At 49.9% G+C, this 9,970-nt stretch overlaps 1 protein-coding gene across 1 annotated transcript; it reads left to right on the top strand.

Annotated features, from left to right (window-relative positions):
* The first annotated feature begins 4,311 nt into the window (after nucleotides 1-4,311).
* Nucleotides 4,312-7,564, top strand: VAMP8 (vesicle associated membrane protein 8). The gene is made up of 3 exons (XM_061432686.1): nucleotides 4,312-4,450; nucleotides 5,719-5,874; nucleotides 7,122-7,564. The coding sequence occupies exons 1-3, from the start codon at nucleotides 4,448-4,450 to the stop codon at nucleotides 7,263-7,265; spliced, it is 303 nt and encodes a 100-aa protein (XP_061288670.1). The 5' UTR covers nucleotides 4,312-4,447; the 3' UTR covers nucleotides 7,266-7,564.
* Nucleotides 7,565-9,970: the final 2,406 nt, after the last annotated feature.

Raw genomic sequence — 9,970 nt, 5'->3', positions numbered from 1 at the left:
AAGGGTCCAAGGTTACAAACATTAAAGCTACTACTTACACCAATTATATTAATCAATACACTGCCAGGGACACAGTAGGTAAGGGATATGGAGACTTAGCAGCAAACATTGGCCCAACAAGTGAAAAACCCTTCACCAATACAATTTCTAATCAATCTTTTAACTGCTCAAAGGAATCTGTATTTAGACAGTTCAGAACATCTTATGCCTCTCACAGTTGGGAGGCATAAACAATCACATGTGGCCAGAAGAACCTATTCAGGAGAGAGATGGTGGTCGGGGACAGCCCCCTGTAAAGTCAGAGGTGTAGGTGAGAGCACAAAGCAGTAAAGTAGGCAGACTCTGGTTTTGGGGGTAGATGCTCCAGAATATCCAGGGGGACTTCTGAGGCTCCATCCCGCCTTTGTGTATGCCGAGCCTCCTTCCTCATGACTTTTGCCACGGGCGGAGTTCTTCACACTGGCTCCCGGCTGTGATGGAATTCCAGTTGAGCTATTTCAAATCCTGAAAGATGATGCTGTGAAAGTGCTGCACTCAACATGCCAGCAAATTTGGAAAACTCAGCAGTGGCCACAGGACTGGAAAAGGTCAGTTTTCATTCCAACTCCAAAGAAAGGCAATGCCAAAGAATGCTCAAACTACTGCACAGTTGCACTCATCTCACATGCTAGTAAAGTAATGCTCAAAATTCTCCAAGCCAGGCTTCAGCAATATGTGAACTGTGAACTTCCAGAAGTTCAAGCTGGTTTTAGAAAAGGCAGAGGAACCAGAGATCAAATTGCCAACATCCGCTGGATCATCGAAAAAGCAAGAGAGTTCCAGAAAAACATCTATTTCTGCTTTCTTGACTATGCCAAAGCCTTTGACTGTGTAGATCACAATAAACTGTGGAAAATTCTGAAAGAGATGGGAATACCAGACCACCTGACCTGCCTCTTGAGAAACCTATATGCAGGTCAGGAAGCAGCAGTTAGAACTGGACATGGAACAACAGACTGGTTCCAAATAGGAAAAGGAGTACGTCAAGGCTGTATATTGTCACCCTGTTTATTTAACTTATATACATAGTACATCATGAGAAACGCTGGGCTGGAAGAAGAACAAGCTGGAATCAAGATTGCCAGGAGAAATATCAATCACCTCAGATATGCAGATGACACCACCCTTATGGCAGAAAGTGAAGAGGAACTAAAGAGCCTTTTGATGAAAGTGAAAGTGGAGAGTGAAAAAGTTGGCTTAAAGCTCAACATGCAGAAAACGAAGATCATGGCATCTGGTCCCATAACTTCATGGCAAATAGATGGGGAAACAGTGGAAACAGTGTCAGACTTTATTTTTTGGGCTCCAAAATCATTGCAGATGGTGATTGCAGCCATGAAATTAAAAGACACTTACTCCTTGGAAGGAAAGTTATGACCAACCTAGATAGCATATTCAAAAGCAGAGACATTACTTTGCCAACAAAGGTCCATCTAGTCAAGACTGTGGTTTTTCCAGTGGTCATGTATGGATGTGAGAGTTGGACTGTGAAGAAAGTTGAGCACTGAAGAATTGATGTTTTTGAACTGTGGTGTTGGAGAAGACTCTTGAGAGTCCTTTGGACTGCAAGGAGATCCAGCCAGTCCATTCTAAAGGAGATCAGTCCTGGGTGTTCTTTGGAAGGAATAATACTAAAGCTGAAACTCCAGTAGTTTAGCCACCTCATGTGAAGAGTTGACTCATTGGAAAAGACTCTGATGCTGGGAGGGATTCGGGGCAGGAGGAGAAGGGGATGTCAGAGGATGAGATGGCTGGATGGCATCACCAACTCGATGGACGTGAGTTTGAGTGAACTCCGGGAGTTGGTGATGGACAGGGAGGCCTGGCATGCTGCAATTCATGGAGTCCAAAGTGTCAGACACGACTGAGCAACTGAACTGAACATATAATATTGTACATCAATTATAATTCAATAAAAAATAAAGCACTTGGGACTTCCCTGGTGGTCCAGTGGTTAGGAATCTGAGCTTTCACTTCAGGAGGTATGGGTTTGATCCCTGATTGAGGAACTAAGATCTGGCATGTGGTACAGCATGGCCAAAAGTATAAATAAATAAAGCAAATTACAAATTTTTTTTTAAAAGAAAAAGATTAAAAATATTATTTCAATTTTACATATTGATGAATATATAAAATTACTAAAGCGATATTTACAGTCTCTCTCTCATAATAAGTCTTTTAAATCTGGCATGTTTTAGATCTCACCTCAGTCGGATGAGCCACATTTCACATGTTCAACAGCTGCTTGTGGTCAGTGGCTACTGTACTGGACAATGATCATATATATCAACAGGGACTTCTCTGGTGGTCCAGTGGTTAGGACTTCTAGTTTCCAATTCAGGGGATGCAGGTGTGATCCTGGGTTCAAATACTAAGATCCCACATGCCGAGGGGTAACTACTGAGCCCCCACACTCTAGATCCCATGCTCCGCAACAAGAGAAGCCTGAGCACTGCAGTGGAGAAATCCCCGCATCCCACAGCTAGAGAAAGTCCACTTGCCCCAAGGAAAATCCAGTGTAGCCAAAAAATTTAATAATAATTTTAAAAAGAAAGAAAGGATAGATCAAAGATACTGATCCACCTCTGCTTGGCTTCATTGTTGCCTTTCTAAGAATGATGAGGAGTTGGGTACCACGTTTTAGGTGAAAGCAGGCTGTTACTATCCATCAAAATTCAGGTGTGTGCATGCTAAGTCATTTCAGTCGTGTGTGACTCTTTGCAGATCGTGGACTGTAGCCCATCAGGCTCCTCTGTCCATGGGATTCTTCAGGCAAGAATACAAGAATGGGTTGCCATGCCCTCCTCCAGGGGATATTCCAACCCAGCGATGGAACCTGCATCTCTTTATGTCTCCTGCACTGGCAGATGGGTCCCTTACCACTAGCACCACCTGGGAAGCTAGAATAAAGGATCTTCAAATGCTGCTGCTGCTGCTGCTGCTAAGTCGCTTCAGTCGTGTCCTACTCTGTGCGACCCCATAGACGGCAGTCCACCAGGCTCCCCCGTCCCTGGGATTCTCCAGGCAAGAACACTGGAGCGGGTTGCCATTGCCTTCTCCAATGCATGAAAGTGAAAAGTGAAAGTGAAGTCACTCAGTCATGTCTGACTCTTAGTGACCCCATAGACTACAGCCCACCAGGCTCCTCCGTCCATGGGGTTTTCCAGGCAAGAGTACTGGAGTGGGGTGCCATTGCCTTCTCCACTTCAAATGCTATGGAGGTCCAAAGTTTATTAAGCTCTTTAAAAAAAGTTTGTCACACAAAAAAGAAGCATTTGTCAAGAGAAGCTGCCATTTCCCTCTTGGAACTGTTACTTCTGGGGTGGGACAGGAATGTTTATTTCCTTCTGAACAGGTCTGTTATTGTTTTTCTGTCTTGATAAACACCATTTGGGAAGGGTGGATTTTCTCTGGCCTGCAGCCAGGTCAGTGGAAAAATCCTTTGCCCTGGGCCCCCTCTCTGGTCCATAGGGCAGTCATCTGCTCATTTCTGTTGGGGTTCCCTAACCCTCGAGGTGGCCCCCAAAGGGCGGTGCAGGACGGTTGAACTCTAGAATAGGAGAGTTGGTGACCCAGCATTTCCTGATTTGAGCAGTGGGCAGCCCTTTGTTCCAGGCTGTGCTAGGTACATGGTGTAAGCTTTTCTTTTACTCCATACCACCACCCTCTGAGGTCAGGATCAGTACCTGCAAAGACCAGAGATATGAAGAGGTTCACTCAGGGTCTGCAGCTTCTGACACCAGAGCCCAGGATCACAGTATTTCAGACTTTGGGGGTTTTAGTGCTTTCTGCACTAAAACAACTTGGGAACAAGGGTTGTCCAGTAAGCAATGTTCATATCTGCGTTCTGTTTCCACATGAACAAGGTCTGACAGAGTGCTTAGGGCTGATTTTATTCTTTAACAATTGGGGATCAGATACTGAGGACATTATAAAAACGTTTTTTAAAAAAAGTGAGGGACTTCTCTAGCCCTGCAGTGGTTGACTCTTCGCTTTACTGCAGGGGGCGCGGGTTCGAGCCCTGTTGGGAAACTAAGGGCCTGTATGCTGCGTGTGCGGCCCCCCAAAAAATAATAAAAAATTTAAAAGAGGAGACGGCTGCCTTTTTACATCCGGAAACCAAGGAGGGCTGCCTGATCTTTTCTTGTTTCTAAGTGAGAAGAAATGTGGTGCCCGGGAACCCTGTCGCTTTAAGCCTAAGCCCCGGCTCCGGAGGAGACTGGGAGGGCAGCGCAGGGTGCCCGCCTACCTGGAGAACCTGAGCGAGGTGTGGCCGGAGCCGCTGGGATGCGAGGTTGGCGGGGGCGGGCTGAAAGTTGGACAAGCAGGAAGTGAACCGACGGCCGCCTGGGAGGAAACCGAGTAGTCAACGAGTTCAGCTGCCGGCAGGCCCGAGCTGCTTGGAAACATGGTGAGAGAGCTGGAAACGAAGAAGGGGCCGGGGATTACCCAAGGAAAGTTGGTTGGCAAAGTCGAAGGGCTGGGGCAGCGGCTGCCAGAGAAGTTTCTTCTTTGACAGCTTGGCTGCAAATAGGTCTGAGCTGCCTGGGTGGGTGTTCCTGCTCCTTCTCTGCTCCCTCCCTCTCCTGACCCCTGAGCTGATCTGGAGTGGGCTTTGGTGCTTCGGGTGGCTGGAACCTAATTCATCTCCTTCTCCAGCCGCTGCCGGCCGGCGGGTTTTGTGACATTCCTGGGCTGTGCCTGTGCGGTTCCGAAGGCAGAGCCCAGCCTATCGGCTGGAATCCCCCTCTACTTCTCACTTTATCCCTGTACAGAAACCCAAAGAATTTGTCTCTCTACTGAGTCCAAGGAATCTACCACCCCGGGGGAAGAGAGCTGAGGGTTTGTAAAAGACTCAGAAATTGGTTCTTTGCGACAGTTTCGACCCCCACCCCTGATCTGTTTCTGGAAGTCGAGTGGGTCAGGGAGGGAGGAGCTTAACAGTGTTTTCCCCTCCCTGTTCAAAAACCTTATCATGAAGCCTGGGGACGAGGCTACAGCCTGGGAGGACTTGCCCTCCATTTCCCCCAACGCCAAGGCTGTCTGTTTTTTTTTATACTTGCCTGAGCAGGCCATGGCCTGGTGCTTGCGCGTGGTGCCAAGTGGTGGGGAAAGCAGAAGTTTGTGGCCCAACTGTTCTCTCTCCTGGGGCCTTGTGAGGGACTTGGAGCCTGGTTGCCACAGCTATCAGGCTGCCCAGGAGGCTGGAGCAGTTCTCCAGCCACTGTCTGAGAGAGAGGGTGGGCTTGGTGAGGGTGGTCCGTGCCCAGCACAGGCATTTTTAGTGAGGACCTGTGGGACCTGGGAATTTCTTACATAGAGGTGGAGCTGTGCATTGGGAAGTACTGGCTCAGCTGTCTCCTCTTACCCTCTCTGAGGAACAAGGAAGCAGTGGAGAGGGGTTTGGTGGTTGCTTCTTGTTCTGTCAAGGGCCCTGAGAATCCACAAAGAAGTTGGGTCCTGTCTGTCTCCTAACATGGATGGCTCTCACCATCTGGGGCTTATAAAGGCATTTGGTTTTGATTACCCGAGTTCTACAGAAAAACATTTTCTTTGCAAACAGTTCAAGCATTGCAAAAAGCTAAAGTCCACCTCAGGCCTCCCCCTCCTTTGGCCTCTGAGTCTGGATCTCAGTCCCTCCAACTCTTGGCCTAATTAACCCTTTGTGTGGCTGCCCAGGAGGCCAGTGGTGGAGGAGGAGATGACCGTGTGCGGAACCTCAGGGATGAAGTAGAAGGGGTCAAGAATATCATGACTCAGAATGTGGAGCGGATCCTGGCCCGGGGAGAGAACCTGGACCACCTTCGCAACAAGACAGAGGATCTGGAAGCCACAGTGAGATGACAGGGAGCCCCTCACCCTACCCCCCGGGGAGCCCCCCCACCCCCACCCCGCACTCACTCCCAGGGGATGAGAGGAAAAGGGGGAAGGAAGATTACTGGGGGTGTGGTGATCATGGTGGCAGAGTGAAGGAGGGAAGTCTGTCTTTTCATGTGTGCTGGGAATTGATGTGAGCTGAGGCCCCACTTCTGATACTGCTGTACTCCACTGATTGGAATTGGGTTTAATGACAGATTTGGGGGTGCGGGGGTGGATCCATGGAGGCATTTTCTGAGACGGATGGCTCAGTCTGCCTGTGCTTTCTTAGGTTTCTCTCCTATGAAACTGACTTTCCTTTTGAAGGCTGCCCTTGACTCTCATTTGGATCTGGCCATCCCAGGGCAAAAATATTGGCCCCAGAACATCCTCTTAGGGCCGTTGGCCTTCCCCAAGGTTTTTAGGCAGGCGGTGAAAAACTGTTAGAGTCTTGCTGAGCCGGCTTTAAAAAGAAGCTGGGAAGAGCAGTAAAAATCTTTAATCCCAGGCTCTTCTGCTAGCTGAAGGCTAGAATAATATCTCCTACACATCTGGCTAGATATTCTCCTGTCTCTCCAGCTAGAGGCCAAAGCCAGCTGCTCAGGGAAGGAGTGACTCTAATGTTCAGCAGACAGCTGGAGCCTAAGATTCCATGTCCACAGGGAGAGACTGACATGGCTTTTGGAGTCCTTCGTGTAATCTTGAGTATTGCTCATTTAACTTCTGGAGACTTAATGTTTCTGTCCTCAGCCTGATCTGGCGAGCAGGGCCCAAGAAAACAATTTTTGCAACTCATGCTGGGAGAAGGAAGGACACTTAGCCTTAACTCCAGCCCCTGTACTGCCCTGACCCCTTCCTCTGGCTTCAGCAGTCCTCATGGGGCCAGAAGTCATAGAACCAGGAAGATATGTCCCCCTGGAGCCTGCACCCCCTCAGCCCGATTGTCTGCCCTCCTAAGGGCAGGTTGTGCTGCCCTTGTCACAAGCCTGGGTAGAAGCATGGTTCAAAAGCCCAGTGTGGAGGGCAGGGCAGGGGTGAGAAAAGAAGGGGGAGGGCAGGGGACCACGAATTCTAAATTTGAACTTGGCCCACCAGATGGTTCTGAAGGTACATTTGTCAAGATAGGAGGACATAAGCTGTCTTACTTAGCAATCTGTTACCTCCACTTAGCACTTCAATATTTAGATGGACGGCATGTGGGTCTCTGTCTGCCTTATCCCCAACAGTCAGAGCACTTCAAGACGACGTCACAGAAGGTGGCTCGGAAGTTCTGGTGGAAGAACGTGAAGATGATTGTCCTCATCTGTGTGATTGTTTTTATCATCATCCTCTTCATCGTGCTTTTTGCCACTGGCGCCATCCCAACTTAGGGAACCCCTCCCTCCCTGCCCTCCTCCTCGGCCGCCATCTTCCCTGGTGCATGCCAAGGGGGACCCTCTCTCCTGTCCTTCTTCACGTGGAATGCTGCTCGGTCCTGCCGCCCCGCACTCTGAAGCCCCCTGTCTGCCCCAGGGAACACCTTGGTCCCCAGAAAGAAAGAGCTGGACTGTGGCTGCATTTCAGGGGTCCTCAGAGTTGGTTGGAGAGACCCAGAGGGCCTAGCACATGGCTGGAAAACTGATGGAACTGAGGGTGGCCAGTGGGCAATAAAGACCTTTCGGTATCCCTATGCGTGTGAGGTCCTTTCTCCCTTTCCACTGTGCCTTTGGCCCTTCTATTTCATTTCTCCCCAGGACACTTTCTGGCAGAACTCTCCCATTGGAGGCCCAAGCTGTTGGAGGGGTAGAGAGCATAGGATTGGAGAAGAAAGATGGAAACTCTGTTTGTTTTTTATCGCCCCTCATTCCATCATGGGTCTCAAGAGCAGGAATTTTCTGGAACTCTTGGAGTATGGAAAATTCAAGGCCTTCCCAGCATTTTAGGGTGGTATATAAAACTCTTAAGTGTCCTCTCTGCATCTTGCCATTGTCTTTCATTCTTTTTCTTTTTTTTTTTAAATTTTTGGCTGTGCTGGGTCTTCATTGCTGAGTGGGCTTTTCTCTAGTTGTGGCAAGCAAGGGCTATGCTATAGTTGCGGTGTGCGGGTTTCTCATTGCAGTGGCTTCTCTTGTTGCGGAGCATGGGCTCTAGGGCCTTTGGGTTTCAGTAGTTGCGGCTCCTGGGCTCTAGAGCACAGGCTCGATAGTTGTGACACACAAGCTTTGTTGTTCTGTGGCATGTGGGATCTTCCTGGATCAGGGATTGAGCCCGTGTCTCCAGCATTAGCAGGTGGATTCTTTACCACCAAGCCACCCGGGAAGCCCCTTGCCATTTTTTAAAATTACTTTTTGCTGGAAATGTTAGCTGAGACATGCAGTGTTCCTAGGCAGAGCATTTAGAAATCTAAATCCTCCCCTCCTCCCACCCTCCTACCCCACTATCATCGGCATTTCTCTTCCATGGCCCTGTTGTAGTCTGGAAGGGAGGGGTGGGGGAGGGTAGAGGAACTAAATTGCTCTTCCTTCTCCTGTGGTTCTGCAAGTTCTATTTGTCTTTTGTCTGCCACTGTCCTTCTGGAATTTAGCAGAGCCTCTGGGTCTTAGCAGTCCTGAGGGGGTGAGCATCTCTCACCGTGTCGCGTGGCTGGATACAGTCAGTGTCACAGGACAGGGCCTGTGGCTTTCCTTCCCCTCCTGGACAATGGCCCTCTCTGTCTTTGGGCCTCCCTCCTCCCCACCAGGTCCCACCATCACTGTTACTCTCTCCAGTGCCCAGTGCATCTTGGTTTGGGGGGAGGGTTCTTGTCATCTCTGCCCTGTTTGGGGGAAGAAGTCTGGAAGGGGCGGGGTTGGGAGACAGGATTGGGGACTGGTACTGGCCAATCCAGTTCTAGAAGCATGCTCTGAAAACTAGGAAGGGAGGAAAGCACCGAAGAGCCCGTGGAGGGGCAGTCTTGGTCACCATCATGTCCATCCTCTCCCTTCTCGGTCCACTCCTAGACTCAAGGTCCAAGCAACTGGGGTGAGTGGGACCTAGACCTTCCAGGGTGAGGGTGGGGTCTGCTCACAGGGTCCTCAACCTGGGAGAGGGAAGTCAACACCCCCTTCCTCAAGAGGGGCCACATTTGAGATGTTGGGTTGGTATGAGGCCAGGTAGAGAACTGGTTGGTGTTGGCTTCTGTGCAGCAGTTAAAGGAGAGGGTGAAGATGGACAGATTCAGCTCAGGAAGGCTCTGGACAGACAGACAAGCCAGCCTCCCTCATCTTCCAACTGAGGAAGCGCATCCCCTCAGGGCAGGGCTGCCATGGCCCATGCAGTGAAGGGGAAATAAAAAGCTAGGGCTAGCACCTTCCCCACTGGAGTCTGTCTTATTGAGGTGAAATTCACAAAACATACAATCAACCCTTTTCAAATGTACAATCTGAGCTTCCCTGGTGGTTCAGATGGTAAAGAATTTGCCTGCAATGCAGGAGACCTGGGTTTGATCAGTGGATCAGGAAGATCCCCTGGAGAAAGGAATGGCTAACCACTCTGGTGTTTTGGCCTGGAGAATCCCACAAAGGAGCTTGGTGAGCTACAGTCCATGGGGTCGAAAAGAATCAGACACAGACCGTGCAACTATCACACACACAAATGTACTATCCAGTGTCAGGCAGTGCATTCATGATACTTATTGTGAATAAACTTTATTCAGTTTCAGAACTTTGGAGGGGTGGGGGTCGGTTTTTGGTTATGGGTGAGTTGCACTCACTAAGGTGGCAGGGACACTGGCCGGGCTCTTCTCTGCATCTCCAGTCCCCTAGCACAGCGCGGGACAATGGCGCTCCTTCGAGCGCCTGTTGAATGAACAAATGATGCCTGTCCAGGTGAACTCCAGGTGAACTCTTCTGCCTGATTTGGATGCAGTTCCAGAGAGGACCCGTTGAGCCCGCGTTCCCGAGCCCACTCCACTCTGACCATTTCATACACAGGACTCCTGAGGTGTAGATCTGACACCAGGCTGATTAGGTGGAGCCCCCACTTCACGATGCAGGGGAATCCTCCCAAGCCGGGCGCCGCCAGCCCCGCGAGAGGCGCTGTGCCCGGATCCCGGGAG

This window comes from Bos javanicus, chromosome 11, assembly GCF_032452875.1.
Source record: "Bos javanicus breed banteng chromosome 11, ARS-OSU_banteng_1.0, whole genome shotgun sequence".
In the NCBI taxonomy this organism is placed as follows: Eukaryota; Metazoa; Chordata; class Mammalia; order Artiodactyla; family Bovidae; genus Bos; species Bos javanicus.
Note: the sequence above shows the minus strand (reverse complement) of the source record. Positions and strands in the feature narration are given on the sequence as shown.

Coding starts and splice junctions, on each gene's coding strand:
- VAMP8 (XM_061432686.1), top strand. Junction 5,875..7,121: donor CAGAGGATCTGGAAGCCACA/GTGAGATGACAG, acceptor TATCCCCAACAG/TCAGAGCACTTCAAGACGAC.